This window comes from Chionomys nivalis, chromosome 21 (assembly GCF_950005125.1).
Source record: "Chionomys nivalis chromosome 21, mChiNiv1.1, whole genome shotgun sequence".
Classification (NCBI taxonomy): Eukaryota; Metazoa; Chordata; class Mammalia; order Rodentia; family Cricetidae; genus Chionomys; species Chionomys nivalis.
The window spans coordinates 16,827,902-16,842,649 of record NC_080106.1 but is presented as its reverse complement, the minus strand read 5'-3'; the positions used below and the strand labels follow the sequence as shown (position 1 = coordinate 16,842,649).

The window sequence follows — 14,748 nt, the reverse complement described above, 5'->3', positions numbered from 1 at the left end:
CCCTATTACAGCCTTCTCTTATCCAGTAACTTGGTACCTCTGCCCAGCGCTTTTGGGCTTTGGAATCCAGCCCCGCCTTTGATGACTGTCCAACACTGTGGGCAGGGCTACATCATATGATGGGTAGGGCTGCCCCAAATGGTGGGTAGGGCTGCCACACACAGTGGGCAGGGCTGATTAGGCAAGACATAAAGCCAGCAAGTGCTCAGCCCAGACTGCAGCCCACAGGATCTCTCAGAACTCTGCAGAGTCGTCCTGGCAACCAGCTGCTCAGCCAGTCAGCATCTGGTACTATAATTCGCCCTCAACATCTGGAACCATGGCAGGTGAGTGCAGCACCAACTCCAGCCGGAGTCATTCTGGGGAGTATGCAGGGGTTATGAGTTTTGTTCCTTGCTCACAGAGGAAAAGGGAAGAGATTAGGATCCTGGATGAGCCTTGGCTTTGGCTGGTCTCTGGAAGGGAAGTTTTTGTTTCCTAGCCAGAAATGCAGATTATTCTGCAGCTCATCCTCACCCAAGGGCAACTTGAGCATTGCCCCTTCAATGTGCCTTCCTTAACAGAGCTGGCCTATTTAGAGATAGGTCCTCCTGTAGCCCAAGCTGCCCATAAAACTGTTCCGTAGCAAAGGCTATGAACTGTGACTCTACACTGAGCGCCCACATATGGGTTCTCGTGCTTCCACTGCCTGAGTGCCAGGATTGTATCTGTGCACTGCCATGCCTGCTTTATACGGCACTGGGTATCGAATTGGAACCAGGACTTGATGCATACTAGGTGAGCTCTCTACCACCTGAGCTCTGTGCCCATCCCCCAGCCTAGGCCAGAGAGGATTCCAGCATTTGGAAATAAGTGCTGACATTTAACAACGCAGAGGCTATTTATAGAGACTCTTGCTGGGCTTGGCACACACCTTTGATTCCAGCACTCGGGAGGCAGAGGCAGGCAGATCTCATCAAGTTTGAGGTCAGCCTGGTCTACAAAGTGAGTTCCAAGACAGCCAGAGCTACATAGTAGAGAGAGGCTCCGTCTTAAAAAACGACAAAAAGAAAAGGGGGGGGGGGACTGTCAAGTTCTGGAAGAAAACAAGAAGATGGGGAGATGGGGTTGGACTGGAGCTGGGAAGCAGTGTAGTAGAACTGGGACCCAACTCCAGCCTGCCTGGCCCTGGATGGTTTCTACTGTGACCCTGGAAGAGGAAATCTGATTTGCTATTTGGCCTCTCTTTGTGACAGTCTCCCCACTTTGTTATCATTCCTGGGGCTAAGTATGGGAAGAGGTCCTTGGAGGTCACCACCACACTTGTCTAGAACCTAACTGGCATCTACTGCTTGCTTGAGCAGCTAGCCGCCAGCACTAAGTGCCTCTTCCCCACAGCGGCTGGCTCTGAGTCTGGGCAGTGCTAAGGTTTAGGCAGCATTTCCACAATCGGGGCAGAAGTCTACCTTTTTGTAGTAACTTCCCCCCTAAAACTACTGCAGCCCCCACAGATACACTCACGATCTTCCCTTGCTAAAAGCTGGCAGGGGATGAGGTCAGTGCTGAGGTTGGCATGGTACCATTGTACTTTCTAGGAAAATGGGAGTGTCCACTAAGCTCTACCCTGAACTGCTGGGAGAGCCAGCAGCGGGTAAGGCTGTGTCTGCTAGTTTCTCTTTCTACACTGTTCTCCATTTATGCACGAGGAATAAATGTGTAAGACCCCTGCATTGGCACCGCAGACAGACAGAGACCATGCACATTTCATTTCTCTTATACCCCTGCCTGCGATTCAGTTTAATGTTGGTTTATTCGTTCATCCACTTGTTCATTTTGGCCAGACTGGATTCTAACTAATTTGGTCTAGGCCGATCTTACCTTCCTGATCCTCCTACCTCTCTCTCCAGTGCTGGGATTACAGCTGTGTGCCACCATGCCTGACTAAATTTAATTTATAAGTTAAAGGAGATTAACAAAACTAAAAATGAAACAGTAAAATGATGACAATGGCTAACATTTAGAGTCAGGTTTGGCAAGATGGCTCATTGGATAAAGGTACCTGCCACTGGGCTTGATGACCTGTGTTTCATCTCTGAGACTCACATGGAAAGAGAACCATCTCCTGCAAGTTCTGTCCAATATTCATATTCTCTCTCTCTCTCTCTCTCTCTCTCTCTCTCTCTCTCTCTCTCTCTCTCTCTCTCTCTCTAATTTAGGAGTTAGAGGTGAGGCAAACAAATCTTTACAAGTTTGAGGTGTACATAACAAGCCCCAGGGCAGACACCACTACATTTTAAGACAGAGACCTTGTCTAGAAAACAAGCAAATACACAAACAAACAAACCAACCCTAAGGGTCTGGAGAGGAGACTCATTGGTTAAGTGCACTAGCTGCTCCTGCAGAGGGTCTGAGCTCGATCCCCAGCACTCACATGGGAGTTCAAAACTGTTTGTAGCCCCAGTCCCTCTGAGGGCACCAGCATGTATGTGCTGCACAGGCGTGTATGCAAACACAACATCCATACCTAGAAAATCAATATATTACAAAGTTAAATGTGATTTAAAATTATTTTATTTATATATTTGTTTGTTGTTTATTCACGTGAGACAGGGTCTCCCTATATAGCTCTGGCTGTCTTGGATCTCACTATATCAACCAGGCTGGCCTCGAACTCACAGAGTTCTGCTTATACCTCCCAAGTGCTGGCCAAAAATTACTTTTTATAAAGTTTATGTTGCACAGCAATGTATCCCCAGTCCTTAGCCCCTGCAGTCCCTCATAGATGTGCAGTTAACTGTGGCACATCCGAGAGGTTGGTATCTGATGACATTTCAGGGGGTGAATGGAGTGGAAATCAAACACAGGTGCAGGGGGAGGGGAAAGAGTCTCCGGGGTTGGGGTTCAAAGAACAGTGAACCCATCTGTTCCTTGGCAGTGTGCCAGAGGCAGGAACCAGCGGCATTGGCAAAACTGTGCGGGGTTGCGAGGCTGGCTCAGTCGTAGAGGGTATGAGGCTCCAAGTTCAGTCGTAGGACCTGACAGAAAGTAGATGCTGAGCATTAGAGGTGTGTGCCAGCATGAGTCACAAAACAGAAGTTGCTGATGTGTTTCAGAACTTAGCTGCAAAACAAACAAACAGACATTTAGGTCTCTAAATACCCTAGAGGTTACCATTTCAGTGGCTCAGCCAATGAAGTGCTCGCCCTTCAAGCAGAAGGACCCAAGTTCAGATCCCTAGACCTGGGGTTTTCAAAAAACGGCCAGGGTGAAAGGAGCACATGCTTATCATCTCAGGGCTGGAAAACAGAGTCAAGAAAGTCCCTTAGACTCGCTGGCACCTAGCCCGGTCTACCTGGTAACTTTCGTGCTTAGTGAGAGACCGTGTTTCAAACAGGATAAAGGTGCCTGAGGAATGACACCCAACGTCATCCTCTAGCCTCCATATGTACACGCAGACACATGTGTGTCACACATATGAATAAACACACACATCAGACAATGGAATCTGATCACTATGGTGAGATATTATAAGAACTAAATGGAGCATTAGCGAGGTGATTGGGGGCAGACATGGAGGTCCCAGAATTTAGGATGTAGAGGTAGGAGGATCAGGGGTTCAAGGTCATCCTGTATTATACAGTGCATTTGAAGCTAGCCTGGGCTACCTGAGTCCCTCCCTTCCAGGGGTGAGTAGTGTTTGGGTTACAGCAACTCTGTCCTCAGAAATGATCTAAGCCCTTCCTAGATCTGTGCATTAGTGTGTGGAGAGATTGCTTTAGAGTGGGGAGTGTTGTAAGAAGCAGTGTGGCTCTGTCTTGAATCTGTCCCTCTTGTTATGTTACCCAGCACTGTCTTAGGACTCCCCAGAGTTCCCCCCAGCAAGAAGACCCTCTGCAGGTGCAGCCTCCTCCCTCTAGTGCCTCTAATGCTGTGAACCAAAAAGCCTTCATATATATATATATGTCTATATAGTTTTTTTTTTTTTTTTCAAGACAGGGTTTCTCTGTAGCTTTGGAACCTGTCCTGGAACTCACTCTGTAGATCAGGTTGGCCTCAGATTTACAGAAATCAAACTATCTCTGACTCCTGAGTGCTAGGATGAAAAGTGTGCACCAACACTTTTTGGCTCTGGACTTTAGATTTTTAAAAATGAATAAATCATTTTTACGGGGAGTATGTGTGTGTGCATGTGTGTGTACAAACTCCATATAAAGGTGAGGATAACCTCAGAGGCTGGTTCTCTCTTTTTGCTATCTGGGTCCCGGGGATTGGTCTTAGGTCATCAGGCATGACAGAAAGCACCGCCACCTGCTGAACCCTCTCACCAGCCTGCTGAACTTCAGATGTTCAGATTAGAGCTGTTTAATTGATAATCTTAGCCACTATTCCCTAAGCTAAGAAACCAAGGTGGAAACATGTCTGGTCCCAAGGACTTTAGATGAGAGACTCATTCAGCCTGTTTGAATCTCCCTTCCACATCTCACTTTGTTGTTTCTAAATAGTGAGAAGAGCCCTGATTATATTGGCCCATGAGGAGAAGACTTCATTCAACTATGCCATGAAGGAGGCTGCTGTAAATGTTCTGAAGAAGAAAGGATGGGAGGTGGCTGAATCTGACCTCTATGCTATGAACTTTAACCCCGTTGCTTCCAGAAAGGATGTCACAGGTAAGAATTGTCTCTCTCCACTGACCATGGACCCTATGGCTCAGCCTTAACCTCTCTTTCCTCCTGACAGGTAAGCTGAAGGATCCCCAAAACTTTCAGTACGCTTTTGAGACAGCTCTAGCCCATAAAGAAGGCCGCCTGAGCCCAGACATAGTGGCTGAACAGAAAAAGCTGGAAGCTGCGGACCTCTTGATATTTCAGGTATGGCGAGGGCAGAGATCATAAGGAAGCGATGTCTAGGGTGTTTGTCCTTATTTCCCTGGACCTGTCACTCTCTGTGTTCTCTCTGAATTAACGATGTCAGTCGGGGGTGACACTGCATAGGTTCACAAATAGTACCCAGCTTAGCTTCCTGTGCTTTGTGTAATTTACATGTTTGTGTGTGTGTGTGTGCGCGCACACTTGCCGTTTGTGCCTGGAGGACGACTTTCAGGAGTTGGTTCTCTCCTTCCACAATGCAGTCCTGGGGATCAAATTCAAGTCATCAAGCTTGGTGGCTAGTGACTTTATCTGCTGACCAATCCTAACTTTGGTTTTTGGAGACACAGTATTGCTATGACGCCCTGGCTTGTTTGGAACTCACTATGTAGAGCAGGCTGGCTTCAAACTTTCAGTGAACCTCCTGCCTCTGCCTCCTGAGCGCTGGGCGTATAGATGTGCCGACATGCCTAACTCTGGCAGTCTTCTGAGACAAGGTCTGGCAGCAGAGCCCAAGGTGGCCCGGAACTCTGCTGAGCACTGGAGTTAATTACATGTTCATGTAGGAACAGGGCCCCGAGGATGACACAGAAGCCCCCAGCTTTTCTCCCAGTGTGCCTGGTTAGTGGACTCTCCCTGTCTGATCTCTTAAAGTTTGTACTTTTGCTCCTTTTGTATCCCAGACAGTTTGGGCGTGATAGTGACTTCTGCGCATGTGCAGCGTCCCTGCAGCACGCAGCACGCCTTCCCTGCTGGGGGTTTGTTCTCCTTGACACCAGAGTACCACCAGCAGATGATTATGAGGATTATGTGTGCCTGATGCCCCGCCTCTACCCCAACCCACCCCATGTTGGAGTTACAGGCGTGTAGCATCCCGTTTATGTGGTGCTAAAGATCAAGCCCAGGGAAGGCTTCCTGCATACTAGGCTGGTACTCTAGCACTGAGCCACACGGGACAGCTGCTCCATCTTACTGTAGTGCGGCCAAGGGGAGCAACAGGAGTGGCTTCCGGTTCTTGTCTCTGAGTCACCATGTTTTAGACTTAGAAGGCATTTGTGTGAGCCCCAGCTTTGTCTTCCACCAACGTGTGAGTCTCTTCACAGTCTGTAGTTCTGTGAAAGACTTGACAGCAAGTCAGGCGCTGCTGCTAGCGCATCGCAGGAAAATGTGAGCACCATGGACCCAGCTTCAGTCCTGTTTCTCACTCCAGTTAGGAAATTGACCTCCAAGCCAGTATGGTAGCACACAGCAGTAATCCTAACACTGCAGAAGTGAACGCAGGTTAGCCTTAGCTACATACATAGCAAGTTCAGAGCTAGCCTGGTCTATGTGAGACTATGTCTTTTTCTTTCTTTGTTTTTTATTGTTGGTTTTTTTTTGTTTTGTTTTGTTTTGTTTTTTGGTTTTTCGAGACAGGGTTTCTCTGTGGTTTTGGAGCCTGTCCTGGAACTAGCTCTTGTAGACCAGGCTGGTCTCGAACTCACAGAGATCCGCCTGTCTCTGCCTTCCAAGTGCTGGGATTAAAGACGTGCGCCACCATCGCCCGGCTGTTGTTGTTTTTGTGACAAGGTTTCCATGTGTAGTCCTGGCTGCCCTGGAAATCTCTCTGTACACCAGGCTGCCCTCGAACTCAACGATCTAGCTGCTTCCACCTCCGGAGTGCTGGGATCTAATGTGTGTCACCATGCTCAGTTTAAGAGACTATGTCTTTAAAAACAAATCACAGCTGGGCAGTGGTGGCCCACACCTTTAATACCAGCACTTAGGAGTTCAAGGCCAGACAGCTCTACAAAGTGAGTTCCAGGACAGCCAGTGCTATTACACAGAGAAACCCTTTCTTGAAAAAACAAAATAATAATAATAATAATAATAACCAAATAGCATTCCTGACCTCTGACTTCTAGTCCTTTTCTGTAGGTCAAGAACCTTTTGAGTATTGGAGAAAGCTATTTAGTTCTTAAATTTTTTTGGTTTTTGATTTGTGTGCGGGGGTGGGGGGAGTTTGGAGTTGTGTAGGCCAGAAGATGGAATAACAGTCATCTCTTTTGGGACAGGATCTTTCATTGGCCTGGAGCTCACCTGCAGTGAGGCTGGCTGGCCAGAGAGCCCCAGTTTCCACCTGTCTACACCTCCCCACCTCCCAGTTGTTGGGATTAGAAGCATGGGAGACCACACCAGCTTTTCACAGGGGTGCTCGGGAACCGAACTCAGGCACTTGTGCCTGTGAGACAGCTCTTTACCCACTGAGCCGTGTCTCCAAGACCTACAAATTTTTCCTCTGTCCTGGCTTTCTTTCCTGGATGTGTTCATGAGTTTTGAACCATATTTTGAGGAGAGTGAAGACATGAGCAGAGTCTCCTCAGCTTTTACTGGGACCAGAGGGCAGATAAGATGCAGTTTTGGGGCGTGGGAATGGTTAACAGGGCCTCAGACTTGTTTGCAAGGCAAACTTGTTTGCTCTGCCATTGAACAGTACCCCAGATAAGACTTTCTCAGGGGCCCCTGATACACCTTAGTCACAGTGACCAGTGTCCTACACTCTGAGTGACTTTGTTTGTTTTAGATGATGGGGTTATAGGTCTGTGGGCTTGTGTGAGGCTCGTCTTGGGAAGATGTCTGCTAATACAAGCTCTTGGGAAAATATTCAGTCATTGCTCACGGAGGCAAACTCGCCTGCAGTCCTTGCTACTTGGCCTTTGCTACCAGTTGGATTCCATGGAAACGGATCTTATTTGCATGTGACTTTGTTCACACCCAGCCAATGGTTGTAGCTTTTAGGAGGAAAAAAAGAGAGTCAAGATCCAGGATAGAATTTTCTCTTTTCTTATTGAGTTAGTTACTACCATATATTTTTCTTTAGTTTTTTGTTTCGAGACAGTGTCTCTCTGTGTAGCTATGGCTTTGAGTCATTATATTGAACAAGCTGTTGTGGAATTCACAGAGTGCTGGTCTCAAAGGTGTGGTCCACCATATCAGGAAAATAATTTTTTTTTAAAAAATCATGTAGGCTGTGTGCCTGTGAGTGAACATGTGTATGGAGGTGCAGGTGCCTGTGGAGTCCAGAAGTGGGTGTTGGATCCCTTGCAGCTAGACTTCTGAGCCACTTAACAATGTGGGCTGGAATTGAGGCTGGCTCATCTGGAAGAGAAGCATGTGCTTTTTTTTTCCGACACAGAGTTACTCTATGTACTGCTGGCTGTCTTGGAATACACTCTGTAGACCAGGCTGGCCTTTGAACTCACAGAGATCCACTTGTCTCTGCCTCCCGAGTGCTGGGATTGAAGGTGTGTGCCACCACTGTCTAGCGAAGAATGTTCTATTAATATGGAAACTCTCTCTCTAGCCCTGGGTTTCTTTTATTTTGATTTTTTTGTTGTTGTTTTAATTTTTGGATTTTATTTTTTGTTTTTTTTTTGTGTTTGTTTGTTTTGTTTCTGAGATTGGGTCTCCCTATACAGTCATGGCTGACTTAGAACTCGATATGTTGACCAAGCTAGCCTCAAACTCACAGAGATCAACCTGCCTGTACCTCCTGAGTGCTGGGACTATATTTGAGTACCACTATGCTGCCTGGGCTGGACTTGAACTCACAATCTTTCAGCCTCAGCCTCCTGAGTTGCTGGGATTGTGTCTATTTGCCGCCATGCCCTGTTATATTTCTTCTTTTCTTGTTTTTTTGAGATGGTCTAGGTATGTAGCCCATGCTGGCCCTAAATCCTCAATATCTTGACTTAGCCTCCTGAGTTTTAGGATAGCATATGCTCGCTACCACATCCAGCTTTAGTGTGTGTATCTGTGTGTCTGTTGGGGAGCTCTCTCTCTCTCTCTCTCTTTCTCTCTCTCTCTCTTTCTCTCTCTCTCTGTGTGTGTGTTATGCTACTCAAGTTGTCCTCAAACTCTTGGCATTCAGCAATCCTGCAGCCCAGCCTCACCAAATAGTTTATACTAAGGGAGCAAGGCACTTCCCCTGGTTATCCCCGTTTTTGCTAAATGTGCTAACTTTCCCTGAGGGACTCACAAGGGTGAAGGTGCTCTATGGGGACTCTGTGGACAGTTGCTGAGCACCTGAGCTCTTCCTGGCCATGGGAGGAAGGGACAGCAGGGGAGTGACCAGAGCTGACATTAGGTGTCTTCTTTTCCACAGTTCCCTCTGTATTGGTTTGGAGTGCCCGCCATTATGAAAGGCTGGTTTGAGCGAGTGTTCGTGCGGGAATTCGCCTATACATATGCCACCATGTATGATCACGGTCCTTTCCGGGTAGGTGAACCATTGGGCATTTCCTGGGTAGACGCTGCCCTGAGAGCACAGCTGGACTCTAAGACCAGGGAGTATTGCACAGCTCTTATAAATAAAAAATCAACATGTTTTGGATTTGATTTTTATTTAGACTTTGTTATTTATTATATCATGTATAGGTGTTTTGCCTGCTTGTATGTCTTTGTACCACATGTTTACAGCAGCCAAGGAGTCCAGAAAAGGGCATCAGATCCCCTGTAACTGGAGTTACAAGGCAGTTGTGAGCCACCATGTGGGTGCTGGGAATTGAACCTGGGTCGACTGGAGAGCAGCAAGTGCTCTTAACCCCCAAACCACCTCTCCAATCCCCTAGTTTGTTTGTTTATGTGGAAGGGGTACACACGTGACCCACTGTGTATGTGGAGGTCAACGTGCAGACTAGGGTACAAGATCGGGTTGTCAGTCTTGGTGACAAGCACCTTCCCCAGCTAGGCTACCTCACCAGCCCTTGGACTGTGTTTTAGAGTCTTCCAGAGAAAACGAAAAAGTGAGTGTGGTGGGGATTACTGAGTGGTGAAGGACAGAAGAACTAGACTTTAAGATGTCTGGTGGACACTTGCTGTGCTATTTTTCTCTTCATGTTTGAGATTTTCCATAGGAAAAATAAAATGAAAATTTTGCTGACATTGGTGCCAGACACCTAAAATCCCGTTTGGGAAGTAGAGGCAGGAAGATCATGAGTTCAAGGTCGTCCTCAGCTATAAACAGAGTTTTAGGGCAGTCTGGGATACTTGAGATCCTGCAACAAAAACAAAACCAAAACCAAAAAAAAAAAAACTTTTGTTGTTTGGAGGCCAAACAGTGGCAAGAAAGATCTTGTGACTTTTTTTTTTTTAATTTAAACTGACACAGGGTCTCACTTTGCAGATCAGGTTGGCTTGGAACTCACAGAGACCCACCTGCCTCTGCCTCCTGAGATCTGGATTAAAGACGTGTAGCATCAATATTTTTGTTATTTTGTTTTGTTTTTCTGTGTTTCCCTGGCTGTGCTGGAACTCACTCTGTAACAGGCTGACCTCAGTATCTCAGATCCTCCTGCCTGTGGCTCCCTAGTGCTGGGATTAAGGCCATGTGCCACCATGCTGGGTTATCTGCCATGGCGGGTCATCTCCTAATGTTTGAAGTGAGTGTGATTTGTGCTGCAGTCATGGCTGGCCACAGCCACATGCCGGTCACAGCCACAATTGGAACATGTGCAGAGTCAGGCCGAAGCTGCAGAGGAGCTGAAATTATAGCACCCCTAGGGTGGACTCAATCGCTCCTCTCCCTGGGGCCCCGTTCATTAACTCACTGGGTCCCAGGAGAGGAGGAGATGACACCTGTTTTCTCTTTCAGAATAAGAAGGCCTTGCTTTCCTTCACCACTGGGAGTAACGACTCCATGTACTCTGTTAATGGCGTCCACGGGGACATAAACATCACCCTCTGGCCACTTCAGGTACCTTGTTGTGGGTGAACTTCCAGGAGAGTTAGTTAGCTGAGGTTTCCTCAGAGTCTAAACCTCCAGGCAGTCTCTGAAAACTGACCGGAAGTGTGAGGAGGACAGGCCGGCAATGATGCAGCTGCATCCAGGCTTCTTTCAGGAGCTTGTGACCCAGGCCACTGGGGCACATGGTCAAACCAAAGTGCACCTGGCCCTCAGCGTGTGGAGCCAAAACCTTGGGCTCCCCAGTCTTCCTGGAATTATATCTGCAGCTCCAGAACATTTTGGTTTTCCTTAATTAAAAAAAAGGGGGGTGGTGTGCGTGAGTGCGTGTGTGTGTGTGTGTGTGTGTGTATTTGTGAATCAAAAAACAACTTTGGGAAGACAGCTGGGGTTCCCTTGTTTCTGTCGTGGTACTGTACAGTGGAGACTAGCCGACCAAGGAGCTCTGAGCAGTTCTCATGTCCCTGTCTTCCATCTTGACTGAGCATGCGGGATTCATGATACTGCCTTCTCTTTTTCACATGGGCTCTGGGTTCTAACTCACTCCCTCAGGCTTGCAAGGCTGGTGACTCTACTCACTGAGCCATCTACCCAGCCCCACCTTTTTCTACGAGGGTGGTGGTGCAGTGTGGTGTGTTGTGGGCTGGAGAGATGGCTCAGCAGTTTAGAGCAATGGTCGCTCTTTCAGTCGACTTGGGTTCAATTCTCAGTACCCACATAGCAGCTCACAACTGTCTGCAGTTCCACTTCCAGGGGATCCAATACCCTCACAGACATGCATGCAGGCAAACACCAATGCACATAAAATAAAATAATAATTGTAAAAAGGGGAGTCTCATTATGTAAGCCCAGGGTGACTTGAACTTGTGGCAGTTCTCCTGCCTCAGCGTGTTTGGTGCTGGGTTTAAGGCATGGACCAGCACATCTGGCTCCCCAGAACAAGTTAAGAACTGAGTTCATTCAGCTTGCTCTGGAGGTGGGCTTTGGGGAAGGGGATTGGAGAAGACAGTGAGTGAGGTGTGTGGTGTAAAGACTAAGCTCACCATGTCAAGCTGCAGAAAAATAAACATCAACATGCCCTGGCCTGAGCCACTGCCAAGGGACAAGCACTCTCCCTAATGTAACAGAACTTCCGGCTCTTTGGCAGAGGATCCAGGTTGGCAGAGTTTCAAGAATTATTCATTCAAAGAAAAGCTCCACCAAGGAGGCTAAATGAGGTGACAGAAAGGGAGGGAGGGCAGAGGTAAGAGAAGGAAGTGTGACAGTTCCCCAGGGCACTTCAGGTCTGACTGGACTCTCTTATTGGCAAGCCCAGATCACACACACACTCTCTCTTTTTAATTATATGTATAGCATTCTCCCTGCATGTATCCCTACAGGCCAGAAGAGGGCACCAGATCTCATTACAGATGGTTGTGAGCCACCATGTGGTTGCTGGGAATTGAACTCAAGACCTCTGGAAGAGCAGGCAGTGCTCTTAACCTCTGAACCATCTCTCCAGCCCCAGATCATGCTTTTGAAAGATTTTTAAAGCTTTAGCCAAGTGGTGGTGGTGCATGCCTTTAATCCCAGCACTTGGGAGGCAGAGGCAGGCAGATCTCTGCGAGTTAAAGGGCAGCCTGGTCTGTATAGCGAGTTTCATGACAGTCAGGGCTACACAGAGAAACCCTGTCTCAAAAACCAAAAATAATTTTTAATACTTTTTTACTTCATGAGTTTGCCTGCGTGTATCTCTGTACCGTTTGTATGCAGTGTCAGTGGAGGTCAGGGAAGGACATTGGATCTCCTGGAACAGGTGTTGACATCATGTGGGTGCTGGCAACCCAACCCAGGTCTTCTGGAAGAGCAGTCAGTGCTCTTAACCACCAAGCCCTCTTTCCAGCTCCCAGGTGGTTTTGTTTATTTACTTAAAGTTTTCCACTTATTATTTTATTACTCTATGTGTGCTATGCTACATTTATGTAGGTGCTCAAACAGATTAGAAAAGGTCATCCAGTCCCTCAGAGCTGGAGTGACAGGTAGTTGTGAGTCACTCCACATGGGCGCTGAGAACCACGTCTGAGTTCTCTGAGAGAGTAGCAAATCTTAATGGTTAATCCAGCTCTCAGCCCCAGACCAACTTCTTCTTTTTTTTTTTAATAATTTATTTTCTGTGCAATGGTGTTCTGCCTGCATGTATGTCTGGATGAGGGTGTCAGATGTTGAAGTTACAGACAGTTGTGAGCTATTATGTGTGCTAGGAATTGAACCCAGGTCCTCTGGATGAACAGGAAGCCCTGATAACCACTGAGCCATCTCTCCTGTCCCCAGATAACTTCTGATGCCTGTTTATAGTACAACCTGCCAGACTGCTACTGAGACTTAACTCTGTGTTCTGTGTCTTGCAGAGTGGCATTCTGCATTTCTGTGGCTTCCAGGTCTTGGAACCACAGGTGGTGTACAGCATTAGCCATACCCCACCAGATACCCGGAAGCAGATCCTGGAAGGGTGGAAGAAGCGCCTGGAGACTATCTGGGATGAGAAGCCACTCTATTTCACTCCGAGCAGCATGTTTGACCTCAACTTCCAGGCAGGATTCGTACTGAAAAAAGAGGTTCAAGAGGAGCAGAAAAAGAACAAAATTGGCCTTTCTGTGGGCCATCACTTGGGCAAATCCATTCCAGCTGACGACCAGACCAAAGCTAGAAAATAAGATTGTTTTTCTAACATGTAAGTTAAAACTAGTTATTTTTTTCCAACTTGTCTGACCTCTTGTTTTTCCCTTTATTCCACAAGGATAGATAACAAAGTAGATTCACTTCATACGTTCTTGGATAGTTCGGTCGTTGAGTGGATGACCATATTGCACTATGACCAAAATCAGATGAGGTCGCTTGGTATATGGGAGTGGGGGCTATGGAAGCTGGAAGATATTCCTCTAGGTCATCTACACAATGTAAACCCTTTCTTAGGGCTAGCCCTGGCTATAGGGCATCCAACTCTCCAGGGATTGGTTTCTTTTAATTACCTCTCTGTGGTTTAGGGCAGAGGGGAATTGCTCAAAGAAAACAAAGGCTGAGAGACCTACTTGCTTAGTGGTCAGTAAGCTAAGGTCTGTTTACAATGCATCCTGGTTTCAGTTACCATGCAGTGGCTGACGTGCCTTCCAGGGCTTTCTCTCCAGCTAGTCTCTGTCTTGTACACAGCACACACAGGTCCTAGGAAAGGAATACTAAAACATGTCTGTCTCATTTTTCCAACTCTTTTTCTTTTTCAGAAATAAATGAACACACAAGGACATGGTGGTGGATGCCTTTACGCTCTTCGATACTGAAAACAACAGCCCACTACTGAGCCGAAGAGATGGCTCTGCTGGCAGTTAAGAGCACTTGCTGCTCTTGCCCAGGACCTGGGTTCAGCTTTGAGCTGGTTCACACCTACATAGAAGCTAAGAGCTGTTTCTGTCTCCAGTTCCAAGGATCCAGTGCCCCCTCCTGGCTTCTGCAGGCACCAAATGTACACAGTGCACAGACATACATGCAAATAAAGCATCAATACACATTAAATAAGTCCTAAATGCCAAAACAAAACAAAAAATTATAGCCTTCCACCAAAATAAAAGTTTGATCTATACAAATGTCTTAAGGGTTTTTCTATAATATTGTGAAATCAATATGACATTCATTTTTAAAGGTGTTTTATTTTTACTTGTGTGTATATGTGAGTGTGCCTGAGGGTTTGTGGACATGTCAGTACAACTGTCCACAGAGGCCACAAGTGGGCCTTCAATCACCCAGAGTTGGAGGTTCAGGTGGTTGTGAGCCATGGGAAGTGGGTGCTGGAAACCAAACTCAGGTTCTCCCAAGAGCAGAAAGTGCTCTTTACCTTCTAAAGGATCTCTCCATCCTTATGATCACACTCATTTTAAGAAAATATTTGGATCTCATGACTGTTGGGATAAAGTTGAAAGTCTTATTATTTATGGCAAATAATTTTAACACTGTGTATGTGTGTGTGTGTATGAATTGTTGTAGTAGCTAAGAATAGTCTTCTCACAAATGTGAAGCAAGCATTCTTCCCTTGAACTACATTCTCAGTTCCTCATGTTGGCATAAAATTACTTTTTATTTAGGTGTATATGCACACAAGTGTGCATGCCTATGAAGACTAGAAGATGGAGTCACAACTCCTGGAGTCACAGG

The 14,748-nt window shown here is 46.8% G+C and overlaps 1 protein-coding gene across 2 annotated transcripts; it reads left to right on the top strand.

Moving 5' to 3' along the window:
- Positions 1-231: 231 nt before the first annotated feature.
- On the top strand, positions 232-14,114 carry LOC130863767 (NAD(P)H dehydrogenase [quinone] 1-like). 2 transcript variants are annotated; one of them, XM_057754044.1, is made up of 7 exons: positions 232-326; positions 4,482-4,646; positions 4,717-4,847; positions 8,989-9,102; positions 10,477-10,578; positions 12,954-13,276; positions 13,824-14,114. In XM_057754044.1, the coding sequence occupies exons 1-6, from the start codon at positions 320-322 to the stop codon at positions 13,257-13,259; spliced, it is 825 nt and encodes a 274-aa protein (XP_057610027.1). In that variant the 5' UTR covers positions 232-319; the 3' UTR covers positions 13,260-13,276; positions 13,824-14,114. The 2 variants fall into 2 exon arrangements, with proteins under 2 accessions (XP_057610027.1, XP_057610028.1); XM_057754045.1 differs by lacking the exon at positions 10,477-10,578.
- The last annotated feature ends 634 nt before the right edge of the window (positions 14,115-14,748 follow it).